At 34.8% G+C, this 13600-nt stretch overlaps 5 protein-coding genes and 1 pseudogene across 5 annotated transcripts; 4 read left to right on the forward strand and 2 right to left on the reverse strand.

Moving 5' to 3' along the window:
• Window positions 1–604: 604 nt before the first annotated feature.
• Window positions 605–2474, forward strand: LOC145213626 (uncharacterized). Its single transcript, XM_080081987.1, has 4 exons — window positions 605–1061; window positions 1236–1388; window positions 1686–1832; window positions 2077–2474. Exons 1-4 carry the CDS (start codon window positions 964–966, stop codon window positions 2375–2377), a joined length of 699 nt encoding a protein of 232 aa, XP_079938113.1. The 5' UTR covers window positions 605–963; the 3' UTR covers window positions 2378–2474.
• A 291-nt stretch (window positions 2475–2765) lies between these two features.
• LOC145213625 (uncharacterized) lies at window positions 2766–4097 on the reverse strand. The gene is made up of 2 exons (XM_080081986.1): window positions 3698–4097; window positions 2766–3157 (listed from the first exon to the last, which is right to left on the reverse strand). Exons 1-2 carry the CDS (start codon window positions 4095–4097, stop codon window positions 2823–2825), a joined length of 735 nt encoding a protein of 244 aa, XP_079938112.1. The 3' UTR covers window positions 2766–2822.
• A 63-nt stretch (window positions 4098–4160) lies between these two features.
• On the reverse strand, window positions 4161–5582 carry LOC145213621 (general transcription factor IIH subunit 2-like). The gene has a single exon (XM_080081982.1). It carries the CDS (start codon window positions 5411–5413, stop codon window positions 4208–4210), a length of 1206 nt encoding a protein of 401 aa, XP_079938108.1. The 5' UTR covers window positions 5414–5582; the 3' UTR covers window positions 4161–4207.
• A 1498-nt stretch (window positions 5583–7080) lies between these two features.
• On the forward strand, window positions 7081–7746 carry LOC145213633 (uncharacterized; annotated as a pseudogene).
• On the forward strand, window positions 7698–9354 carry LOC145213618 (putative NADH dehydrogenase). Its single transcript, XM_080081981.1, has one exon. The coding sequence runs from the start codon at window positions 7753–7755 to the stop codon at window positions 9118–9120; it is 1368 nt and encodes a 455-aa protein (XP_079938107.1). The 5' UTR covers window positions 7698–7752; the 3' UTR covers window positions 9121–9354.
• A 74-nt stretch (window positions 9355–9428) lies between these two features.
• On the forward strand, window positions 9429–12507 carry LOC145213627 (COMM domain-containing protein 10-like). Its single transcript, XM_080081988.1, has 5 exons — window positions 9429–9540; window positions 10311–10512; window positions 10876–11031; window positions 11379–11552; window positions 12334–12507. Exons 1-5 carry the CDS (start codon window positions 9509–9511, stop codon window positions 12370–12372), a joined length of 603 nt encoding a protein of 200 aa, XP_079938114.1. The 5' UTR covers window positions 9429–9508; the 3' UTR covers window positions 12373–12507.
• The last annotated feature ends 1093 nt before the right edge of the window (window positions 12508–13600 follow it).

The raw sequence follows: 13600 nt of genomic DNA on the forward strand, positions 1-13600 counted from the left end.
TCAAAAGAAAGTCTGCTTATTAAACACAGTTTACGGGTTTTTACATTTTGTTTATAACTCAACAATTAAATGATATTGCAACTGGCAGTAGTGCCCTGGAGAGGAAAAATTGTGCTGGCGCGAGACATATATGTTCTGATTCTGACCTACTTCTGTCTGCATGATAAAACGTAAGTTATTTAGCCGTTTAATTGTGTTGACTGTTAAAAATTAGTAAATTTATTGCAGTCATATATACACTCTGATGTTGCATAAATTACCAAAAGTTAGTAGGACGAACACTGCTCAAAGTCGATTCGTCGCATGATAAGTTTCCTTTATTCATTACATAGGATACGTTTGACAAATCGATTACTCACTTCAAACGGATCCGGCAACTCGATATATTTGACTTGTTGCTTACTGAGGACATCTTACGGAAAGGGTAATCAACAAAAGTTTTTTTTTAGTGGATTTTAACAAAACAAACAAAACAATGTAGAAATCAACGAAAACGAAAACAACAACAAAGTAAATAAATCTGGTGATGACTAAAGATTTTTATGATAGAAACGATTTAAAAAATAAGAACTTTTTTCAAATTTACTCAAAAAGGAAAGAAACATGCAGTACAAAGAGAATATTTTGCTTGGTAAAGGAATGGAATCAAAATTTGTTACAATTGTTTGGTGCGGTAATTCTGGACTCTGGAGTTTAATAAAAGGAAACCAAAAAAACTTTTGAACCAAATCTGCGGGCCTTAAATTATGACGTCATATAGCGTTTTCTCTGCACATCTCCATTCCATTCTCGATCTCGTTTATTGTTTTGATCGCGATTTGGAAAAGGACGTTGGATTGCTATGACATTTAGATAAACGGTAGACCGGGTGGACAATGTTTTATTGAATAATTCAAACAAACTATTGCCATTAACTGAATAGTTAAAGACCATCTTGGGATTCTTGGTGTTATTTACTCAGCCATGTTTCATTCGAGATTTCAAAACACGACTCCATACAATTTAACAAACAGGAGACTTACCACAGAGAAGAGACAAAAAAGGAGAGGAGTCAGTCCAAAGTAAGTTTTGTATTCTACAATTAAAGCAATGTAGGAGATAATTGAAAACAACCATTTCAAACAATAAAAAATCTGATTTCATATTTTAATTGAATTGGCTTTTCATTTATGCAACACTCCTTTTGTGGACTTGGTTAAAAAAACAAAATTAAAACATTTTGAAATGCTTGATAGATTATATCCACGAAAACTGTTGATCACTGAAGAAAAAGTAGCAGCAGATTTGTGCAATCTTTGCATCAATGAAAAGTGGCAGAGGAACCAACATCAGACAAAACTGAGAAGAAACTCATATCGGCAACGTACTGTGTCGGAGATTGAGGAAGGGTATGAAATATCAACTGGTTCTAGATTGAAAAAGAACCAATAAGCTGGATTTGTTTTCGCTTTTATTTCATTGTTTATTGTTTAATGAACATTGCATGCAAGATTGCGGTTGTTGTAGCTGCATTATTGTTGGTCCCTGAAAAATTAGCTTTTTTATGATGCAAATACTGTTTTTAAAAAATATCAGTGCAATGCTTAAATTTATTCATAGGTCTTGTGTGGAATGTACTCAAGTTTTTATTTATTTTCAAATATTTATGCCATCATTGGTGCAGTGTTTTAATGCTTTCTTTTTAGTTTGGAGCTGAGCTCAGATGAAGAAACGCAGACCAACGACATCAAGATAACTATTTCTGATGAATTTCGTAAACAAATAAAGACTTTCAAGCATGACCTACTGGTTAAACAAACCAGCCAAGACCTTAAACTACCACCGACTGTGAAGTAAATATTAGCAAGTTTTGAATGAATGTTGATGTTGTCATTATATCATGTTAAAAAAGAGAGTACTTGCATTAAAAGACTATGTTGTTACGATTATATGACAAACACTAAGGGACATGGCTGATATATATATCGAAAAAAAGATTTATAGACCCCTTTTCTATTTTATCTTATTAAGAGTTAATATTTTTGCATAGCAGGCTCCTAATCCAACAAACTTTAAATATGTTTTTTGTTTTTGCAGGCCCGATTATTCAATGGCTGTAGTTTTATGGAAACCACCAAATGGAATTGTCCCTGACCTTATAAAGCACCTACCTCCAGATGTAACAACTAATAATACTGAAATACCTAACACTGATAAAATGATCGAAAACAAAATGATGCTGGAAGAACAATGCACAGAAAATTCCTTTTCAAGATTGCATTCCGAACATCAAATGCCGTATCAAAACAGCCCAAACTGGCAAAACAACTTTTTTTCCTCTAAACAATTTGATTTATTGCATAATAATGAACTTGATGAGGATATGATGGAGTTATGACATCACATGGTCAATATTTTTGTGAATTTTGCCGTTATGTTTGTCTGTACTTGCTTGTCCTATTTCTTTTTTGCAAAAGAATATTGCTTTCTAAAAACACTGCCTGTTTTATAATATAATTGAGCTTAGAAAAATAGTAATGAGGTCATAAACCGTTAACCAATTTATCACCCAAGTTATTAACTGGGATTCAAGGGGATGTTTTATTTACCTAGTGGTTAAGGGAGACAGAAAAGTAAAAAGGTAAAGAGTCCTTGTTCAACTGAATCCCAGGTTTGATAAAGTTGTATTAGAAATTCAGTGGCCATCTTACGAAAGTGTGGAACCTCAAAATGTTGTTCATTATGTTCACAATAGCAATAGCTCTCACTTTCTATCACTCCTTCAGTTGACTGTACCAAGTTTTTAATTGTAACTACATATATATTTGCATATTGAACAAAAATTAAACACTATAGCTTCGCAACACAAATATAAGTAACAACGTAAACATCACAATAAGACTTAGAAATTTTACAATCCGTTTGTAGGAGGATACTTTAGGTTGCACAGCTTTCACTATCTCATTGTTTCGCTTGAAGATGTCAATTTTTTCTTGCACAATTGCGTCTTTGCATTCACGAGATATTTCCATTTTGTTGATGGAGCCTTTGATGTGGTTTTTCATTTCAAGTCGGGTAACATTAGCCGGCAAATCAAATATTGCTAATCCTTCCTCTCCACTTATTCCAAGAGTATTTTTTACAATTCTCCGAATAATGAATCCCCCACTGATGATAGCTGTGTAGGAAGAAATGATGTCATTAATATAAACTCAACAATTTAGACTCAAAACATACAAATTTGTACATAAACTATTTACCGTTCCGTAACAGTTTGAAAAACATAAAACCTAGGTATGCAACATCATGTTGTCTTATACACAGATCTTGGCTTGTATTTTTTATGAAGATGTACCACTACAGGTTTTACTGCATCTTTGCAGAATCCAAAGCTACATTTGTTGGGTGTAGAGCAGTGGTGGGATTCAGTCGGTTCTATACAACCATCTCATGAATTTTATGATATCAGCGAACCAGTTAGCATTACTGGTTACTATCAATGGACTTTTTTTAACAGAACCAGCTAAAAATATGACTTTAGAACCGACTAACAAAAAATTTGGATCCCACCACTGTCTGTAAAGTTATTCAAAACTAGACAAAGTTACGAGACTGTTAGGTAGCAAAGACCATAAGTTTAGTTTTGAATCAAACCAAACATGCATAAATTACAATAAACATGGTCAAATTTTATGCAAAACAACGAAAAACTTCCTACCCAAATACATGGTATGAATATAGGCCACAAGAAGCAATGGATTTGTTTTCGAGACTTCCTGAATCCTTGAAACATAGCGCAAGACAGGATCACTAGGTTTTACAAACTCTCTCCATCCAAGTCCACAATAAAACCCCAGATCTTCCTCAAATGCTTTGCTTCTTCTCAGTTTCTCAGTCCATAAACTAGCGATGTAGTCATTTTGCTGATTTGCCTGCACAGCATCTTCTATGGCTTTAAAAATACAATAGAAGTCTCCAAGAACTTTAGCATACAACTTGGTATCGGTAAGCACCACTGCAAGTTTCAACTGGACAAGACGATCAGATGTTTCGTGAATTTTGCTTGATTTGGCCCGAAGTTCTTCACAAAAATCCTTAAATTCATTTGGGTTTTCCATTTCATGCCACAAACCAATTTTATGACATTTTTTAGGAACAGAATTAATGAGACAATAATAAACTCTGGTATAAGACAAAACAAAATGTTTGACATTGCAGGGAAAGACAATTATTTTTGTTTTAGGGACGTTTTTAACTCGCATCGAGAGTTAATACAGCCTGGACAGCAATGTAAAGTTTCATGTATAAAAAGGTTACAGTCCAAGCAAAATATAAAACCACAATTTGTGCAAGTATGTGCTGTCGACAGTGCGTGCTGTGCGAGGGTTTGCAAGCATGAATAGCACTTGCTTGGTAAATTTGCAAAACTGTCATTCACTTTGGTTTCATTGAACGAGGGAAGGGGAAATAGGTGATGATAGGAGCGAGCTAAGTGTGGGGCAGATACAAGGGTCAATGAGCATACAACACATTGAACAGGTAAATCAGAATACTTTGATTGACATTGGGGGCAATAATACCCACCAAATGTGAACTGTTTTGTCGACATGCACATTGAAATTTTGCCAGATTCTTTCGATGAAACATGAGCCGGAAATCCCATTTTAATCAAAGAGGACTCTGTCAACATGCCACTAGGTGGGGATATATGATCATTGAGCATGTCCCCAAAATGTGTTTCATCCAAAATCACCCCAAATGTTCCTCCAGTGCTCTTAGTCAAATGTTTGTAGATGTGAACTTCTGCTGAAAGGGCAATTAGACTGCATCGAATGTTTTGCTTTTTCATTCTGTCAATTGTGTCCTGAATTGGACTCGGATCGCAAGTAGTAAGACTTCCCATGATAAAAAGTACTTCACGGCTAGTATGACTTGGCATGTGTTTTAAGGTCTTCTCGGCCAAATCTAGTGAGTTTTGAATTGAAGGCTCACCTGTGCAGCAATCTGAGTTGTTTTTCAAAATTTCATTTGATAATTTTCCTAATGCTTTTAGGTGACTCTGTGATGTACCAGACATTTCACTTAAAATTTCAGCTCGTTTCGATCTGGTGATAATAAAGCCCAATTGACCGATTGGGTTTTGATCAAAAAAGTCTCCCACAAACTTTTCGGCTAGCTTCAGGGTGACAAGACCACGACTGGGTTTCAAGTCTTGGTCTGCCATTGCTTGTGACATGTCTAGGACCATGTAAATGTGGCGCATCATGCCCAGACGAACATTGTGTCGTCGTTTTAGCAGTCTTCTCTTTTTTGCTTTGTCAATTTCATGTTCGATACTTGCTTGTAGCGACCCACTTTCATCCTCTTTCAATGCTTCCCATGTCTTTTCGTAATCCCCCTCCCATCGATAAGCCTTTTCATTTTCGTCCTCCATTTTTCACCACCCAAGGTTTTATACTGGTCAAAATAATATTCCAGTGCAAAAATACAAAGATTGTATAAAGGCTAAATTGGAACTGTAAAAAACATGTTTTTTTACCGAAAATAGTCTATTGGGACTCAAATAAACTGTTTTAAACTGTTCAAACTAAATATCCCAATGCAAAAATACCAAGATTGTACACAAACTGAGTTTTAAATGCATAAAATACATGTTTATTACCTAAATTAGTGTGAGATTTTAATAAACTTGGTTTAAACAGAACAAACTAATTTCTATATCATGCAAAGAGCAACAATTATTGCAAAACAAAACCGAAATCAATGGTGGGATTCAAACTTTTTGTGAGCCAGTTCTATTACAATATTCATTATTTTTTAGCCGGTTCTGTTGCAAAACGTCCATTGACAGTAACCAGTAATGCTAACCGGTTCGCTGATCTCATAAAGTTTTGTGAGACGATTCTAGAACCGGTGCGAACCGGCTGAATCCCACCACTGCCCGAAATATATCACAGACAAACGTTACGTAAACAAACACCTATTTGTGGATATTGACATTTGACAACGTGTATTTACTGTCATTGCATTTACTAAAACCAGGTTTGACAAAACTTACATTTGCCTTTTAAAAAAAAGGCGTAGTAAAACTTATGACATCATTGGCCAAACACACTCGCAAATGACATCATCAGAATGACGAAACACTTTTCCGTCTATGGCGTAATTTAGTAGTTCAAAGAGCGTATTATTTGTATTTTAACAGGTTTAATATATCAAGCAGAAATTCTGTTTAGGTTTTGCAATTTATGTAAACTTTTATTTTGATTTGATCTTTTTGTTTACGCGGACTTTATATCACATGTTGTAATTTAAACAAAATAGTCACCAAAAGACGGTAAACCAAACAACAAATGTAACAATTTATGTGGATAATATATGTATAGTGTGTCTATAATAATATAATAATTCCCAAAGAATATTATTACAAACTTACAAACCTCTCTCAAAGCAAAACAAAGTGATAGGTGTACATCGCATGACTGCATAATATTTCCCACGTGTTCCAACAAATAATATCCGAACTTTCGTCCATTCTATGACATCACTATTTATTCTCTGACGCAAACGTTGCGCAACGCCTCGTGATGTCATATCCCGTGATTTTTGCGAAATCGTGACATCACTGTGACGTAACAAGGACGAAACGGGCAATCGTGTTGTGACGTCACACAGGGTTGTGAAATATAATCGCGTTTTTCCTGTTTTTTCGCCGGTTGAACCAAGAAAGAGATAAGGGCGAGAGAGCGAGTGCGAAAGTGTTGTTGTACTGTCAGCTCTGAACTGTGAATGCAAAACTCTAGGTTACTGTTTGCATTTTGTTTAAATAACTTAATATTTTTTAAAGGTTTTGGGTTTGATTTAAAACCATAACTCACTGTCTATTTTTATCTGCCCAAATTATAGGTTGCATAGTATTTGGTAGTTGGTTTTTTTTAGAAGGTATTTTATTTTTTTGCAAGTTATGTAATTAGGCAGCTGCGCTAGGGTATTGCATTATAATTAAATTACAATATAAGGTGTTACCAATATTTCACCAGTTTTGTATTGAACAAAATGGTTTGTGCATAACATTTTAAAAATTGCTGTTGCCGGATGAACTAATTATAATTTATCTTTTTATCAGTGAAAATCTTTTTTGAAACAAGCTCACAAATAAACAAAGTGAAAAATGCTGTGTGCAAGAATTGTTCCAACTACTCAAGCGATTCTTCGAAGCGGCTTCAACACGATGAAGCCATCAAGCTTCGCTGCAATGAATCCTTCTCTAAACGTGGTTGCATCTCGTAACATCCAAACCACTACAGTTCAGAAGGACATTGATTCTGCTGCCAAATTTATTGGCGCTGGTGCTGCAACTGTCGGGGTGGCTGGATCCGGTGCAGGGATCGGATCTGTGTTTGGAAGTCTCATCATTGGCTATGCCAGGAATCCTTCCCTGAAGCAGCAACTGTTCTCCTATGCCATCCTTGGATTCGCTCTGTCTGAAGCTATGGGACTGTTTAGTTTGATGATCGCGTTTTTGATTCTATTTGCTCTTTAGGAGACTTTCAATTTGTCTCCAAAAGTTTCTGATTGTTTTTGTTAAACTAAGATTTTTTTTGAAAATTATTGAGTTACCATTTTGTTGAAACTGTATTTTATGTTCTGTTGTTTTTCTGTTAAAAAGTTCAAATGAATATGAAATTTACAAGCATTTAAATTGTAAGCCTACACTTTCTGTACAGCTATACATGTCTACAGTCATTTTTTTCTGTTGCAAAATAGGTGAAGATGCTTACCAAAAAAGTTGCATTAGGGCTTAGTAAAAATATTCTAGCATTAAATTGTGACAGCATCATTGGCTGTGTGATAGCAGCACGACGATTTTCTGAAAATAATTTTGACATACTTTCTGACGAGGAAAAAAATCGCAAGCAACTCGTGATACTTGGCACAGGATGGGGAAGTTACAGCGTTTTAAAACACATCAACAAACTGAAATATAATGTTATTGTGGTCAGTCCACGGAACCACTTTCTCTTTACCCCACTCCTCTGCTCCACGACTGTAGGAACTTTAGAATTCCGGAGCATAATTGAACCAGTTAGGGGTGTTCATTTTCGCAACGCTCAAGACTTTCATTTGTCCTCTGCTTTGTCGATTGATACGAAGCGAAAGGTTGTGCATTGTCAAAGCGAAATTCATCCTAAAAAGGAATACAACATACAGTATGACAAACTTGTTATTGGTGTCGGGGCTGTAAGCAATACTTTTGGAATTCCTGGTGTTACTGAACATGCTTTTTTCTTGAAAGAGTTAGTCGATGCCAGAAACATAAGGGACAGAATTATATCGAACTTTGAATTGGCAACACAGCCAGAAAGCACAGATGATGACAAAGACCGACTTCTACATGTTGTCATTGTAGGCGGTGGGCCAACTGGAGTTGAATTTGGAGCCGAACTTTATGATTTTCTCACCGAGGATGTTTCACGACATTTTCCTGTTCTGCAGCATAAAGTTAAAGTCACACTAATTGAAGGAAATAAAATTTTAGGCTCATTTGACAAACGCCTGCGTGAGTATGCGGAGAAGAAAATTACCAAGAGGAAACAGTTTGAAATTTTGCAGGCCTTTGTTGCAGAAGTAAATGAAGAGAATGTAATACTTAGTGATGGCACCGTGATACCTTGTGGACTGGTGGTGTGGTCAACTGGGCTTTCACCCCGGACATTCACGAAGCAACTTCCATTTGAAAAAGACAAGTTTGGGCATATTATCACTGACAACAAATTACGCGTTCCTGGCATTGCAGATGAAAGCATTTTTGCACTAGGAGACTGCGCCGATATTGATGTCATGCCTTTGCCAGCGACGGCTCAAGTTGCTGAAAGACAAGGACGATGGCTTGCCAAGTACCTCAACGGACAAACTGATAAAGAATTTGAATTTTCCAATATGGGAATGCTGGCATATGTCGGAGGTTACACAGCTCTTAGTGATTTTAAGCCAAAAGCTCTAAAGTTTACCGGCTTTCATTCCTGGTTGCTATGGAGATCAGCATATCTAACAAGACTTGGAAATTGGAAACTCCGCCTCCAAGTTCCCGTTGATTGGACAAAAACTTTTATCTTTGGAAGAGACATTTCTAGGTTTTAAGTTGGATTGTCCTCGTTAAATAAATATCAGTTAAAAATCGTTTCTGACAAATATTACTAATGCTTTCAATCATATTTTAATGTCCAAGCATGTAAACAGAGTAGTTATTGCACATATGAAACCGTTAGCATTTATGTTTTGGGATGCACTAAACAAAATAATACATTGCTATGCATTTATATAAGTTTTCAAGTGTTTTTTGGATTTATTTCTGAATGATGCACTCATTGCACTGTATATAAAGGTGTTGCGTTATTCTAGTGAATTATTTCTACAGTACTTTTCTTACTTATTACATTTTAATAACTGTTAATCCCTTGCATTAATTTTACTTTAGACTTTAATTTATATCTTGTTTATTGTATACAGCAAAGTTTTATCTGGTAATATGACCACAAAAGTTTTCAATGAAACACCAAGGTAACATATATAATCTGAATAAAATGAATCTTTGTTAGTTCATGCCGTTTTCAAATTTTGACCTTAAATCACAAACAAACACATAATGATATAAATATCAAAACAAAGTTTGTGTGATTGCCCAAGCATTTCCCACATTTTAAAATAAACTATAATAGGTACAGTCTCCTTAAATATGTTATTCACCATTATTCCACATAATACGTAATTCCACATAATTTGTACAGTTACCCATAATATGAAACCAGTCAGTGCTTTTTTAAGTGTTTTCTTTTTGACAAAATACAGGATTTGGTTTGAAGTATCTATACAATTAAACTAATTCATTTGTAATAGTTAGGTTTTATTTATAAGGCACAATCATAGCATGCCCTGCTCATTGAAGGCATTATACCGAATTAGCTGGTCACCAAGCACTCGCAAAGCCTGTGTAGCTCAGTTGGTGGAGCGCGAGTCCCAGGAAGACTCCTTTTCTGGGTTTGAATCCCAGAAAAATCTAACCTGTGCCTTGCCGTATGGGAATGCTTTGGAGACCAGCTGATTCGGTACATGCTTTTAATGGGCCTTACTATAATTTATCAATTTGTATGCCGTGATTGCTGGCCTGCATTGCTGCTTCAGGGCTGATCCCAGTTATGAATTTATGTTCATCTTAATATTTATAAGGCAGGAATCATTTGTAATTGTGATCACTGTAAGGCATATCTTCTCCTGTAAGGCTATTAATAATGAACAAATGTTGTATTTAAAAAAAATATTTGCTCGTTCAGGTTCTGTGAAGCAGTTGAGTTGATCAACGGATTAAATGCTGCAAGATTTCCCAAACTTTTGAACAGAGTTGCTCAGAATGTTCACAACAAAGACTCAAGGGCCTTTTCCAGTGAAGAAGAAGAAAAATTGCAAAGTGCTTTGGATCTGACACCGAACAATCTCAATTTGTTACTGGAAACTCTAGAATTTATTTTTCAACAGGTTTGAAAATATTGTGTGTAAACTTGACACCTAAAACATAGATTATATTTTGATAAAAACTAGGGATGCCATTATATCCGCAAAATTGATTTGAATCGTTACATTGTATACAACGAAAAACACAGACTGATTTAAGAGTATTTTAAGTTTTAGTTTAGTATGTTTTAAACAATTTCTAAGCACAGTTTTTATCATACTATTCATTTTAATTTAGATTTTTTTTACAAATAAAATAAGTCTAGTCCAATAAAACCAGACAGTCTGAAACAAATAATGTTACATTTTTGTATTGCCTAATAATAAAACCATACTACCCATCTTGTTTAAAATTAAACAGTCCTTATTGCCACAACTTATTTTTAGGCTGCTTACTATGCAATGAAGCCCGCAGTCTTACATGAACATCTGCAGTCTGTAAACGTGGAATCTGATCGATCAGAGGCCATCGTAAAAACATGGATGGCACATGGCAAAAGTACGGTGGAAAAGTTGAAAAAACATTCATTCGCTCCCCAACAGGTGAAACCCTAACTGTTTGCTTGTGCTTTATATTTTATAAATTTAACAGAATTCTACTTATTTATCTCATATATTTTTTGTATTATATGATTATGTCATGAATCACTTGTATTAAAAAATCACTTGCTTGCAATTCTTTAACAAGTTTCACCAATTTTTTTCTGTGCTTCGTTTACTTGGTGATAAAAACTAGTGTTTATCAAGAAAGTCAGTGAAACATACCAACAAAATGTAAATCTTCGAAAATGTTCAGTTGGCATTACTACATCTTTTTTTCATTTTGTATTGCATTTAAAGTCAGTAAAACAAAAGTTTTATTTTTTAATTATTTCTTTACCATTTTTCAGTTGGATAGTGTGGCGTGGAGTTTCAATCTTCAGCTTGGTCAGAACTCAAAATCGAACATGAAAGAAACAAACGCAGTGTTTCATTTAAACTTATCCAACAACAACACTCAAAGTGTAACAGATAAAATTGTGCTACAATTCAACCATAAGGAACTGCTAGAGTTTCACGAAAAGGTTTGTTTGTGTGCAGCAATTATTTTATATTTCTTAGTAGCTGTATAGAGAACATAAACAGCCCAAATAGATGTGAATACAGCATTGAACCCACCTCAAAAAAGGTTGCAGCTAAAACTAAATATATGGCTTAAAAGGTTGGGCAAACCTTTTAGCAGCAGTTTTTAAGGTGGGTTCTGTACATCACTTTTTCTTACATTTATTGGGCTTTTTGCGTTATCCTAATGGCTACCAAGGCTGCTGTCAAAAGGTTTGGCCAACCGAAACTTTGATGCATAAGTATAATATGATGTCTATTGTTTTGTGAACATTTCAGCAAATGCTCATATCATTGTAAGTTTGTGTATAAACAACGCCACGTTTTAGTAGAAGGTTTACCTACTAATGAAACTACCGTATTTACTCGATTGTAAGCCGCATGTTGAGGTGCTAAAAAAATAATGCTAGAATTTTTGATAGTATTGTTTCCTAATACATCTTTCTGTTGTTACATAGCATAACTATTTGCCCATATATGTTAGTTACGTTAATAACTGTACCCAACAAAACGTATATCGACGTATAATCTGTACATGGAGATGGATACATGTTTTGAACCCCAAATAATTCAAAACGTTTGAGTGTAGAAATAATTTCGGTATAAAATTAAAATGTAAGCCGCCCTCGATTATAAGCCGCACAAACGGCAGCTAAAAAACAATATAAGCTGCGGCTTACAATCGAGTAAATACGGTAATTAGTCTGTTTTCTGACATTTTATTGAACATGTTTTATGTTTCAGTTGGAAACCATACAAAGTCAGTTGGATTCATTAAGTTGATCGTCCACTTATTCTGCTGATGATGATTCCATGTTTTTAAGTGCAATATTTGTCAATATTTACGCATTTTCATTTCTTATTGTCTGGTTGTGTTTTTGATGTGAACAGTCACTTAAATAAATATATTACAATTTTTGTAGACTTCTGAAAACACTGTTTTTCTATATTGTCAATTTTTAGATACCCTACTTTATGTTGCAACACATTTTTTTAAATACTCAAGGAAATTGCTTACCCAAAATTTACATCAAGGATCTGAATTAGGCAAAAAACATAAGTTTTAACATCTTTTGGGAGTGAAGAAATGGTTTGCCTGATTTGATCTGTATTGTTTTCACTCTGTCACACTGTTGTCATACTCCTAGCAATATATCTAATGAGGATCTTATGAAGATGATCAGGAAACTTATAGAGAAAACAACAACACAAGACAAAGTACCAAGAGCCATCAGATTCATATAGTATTGTGCATGGGTGGCCAATTTGTTTGTCACAGAGATGGATGAAAACTTTCTTAATCATTCACAATCGGTAATAACTGAGCAATTTTCTATGATGTGGTTTATATTTATGATTTGTAGTCCTCAGTTGCATTTCCTCAATGAATTTCAATTGTTAATTTGACACAAACACATAAACTGTAGTTGTTATACATACAGTGCTACCAAAGTTATAATCATTTTTGGTCATAGTTCACTTCAGTGATGATTTAGGTCACCTGATATGCTGTTTAAATTAATATTATTTATTTGTTTGTGAATGAATAAACAAATAATTTTCTAATGGAGAATTCAGTGGCGATCAACCAGTCAAGTGTGATCGACATGTTGGTCACACGCAAGGTTGGAGGTATGTAAAACCTAACAAATTACTTTGTTTCGACCTCGGACTTCATTGAGTAAAAAAGTCAAACTAAGCAAATACATGTCTTCAACCCAAAACTTTTGTAAACTTGTACTTAATATCGCCAAAAAATCAAATTGGGAAAAGTTCTACCAGGAATAGTTTTTTTTTTATGCTGGGCAGATAAATTAGGTAGTGTTATGCAACTAAGCACAACACTATATTTAAGTACTCGGTATCGAAGGTATATACATGTGGTACTCACTTTAAGATCTGGTATCGTCCCATCACTAGTCTGATGGGTCGATTGTGATTGACAGGTTAGCCACACCTGGTATAGTTTGTTGCAATGAGACCTCAAAATTTCTCCCCAAGTAAAACAGGC

This window comes from Phallusia mammillata, chromosome 2 (genome assembly GCF_965637545.1).
Source record: "Phallusia mammillata chromosome 2, kaPhaMamm4.hap1.1, whole genome shotgun sequence".
NCBI classification, from domain to species: domain Eukaryota; kingdom Metazoa; phylum Chordata; class Ascidiacea; order Phlebobranchia; family Ascidiidae; genus Phallusia; species Phallusia mammillata.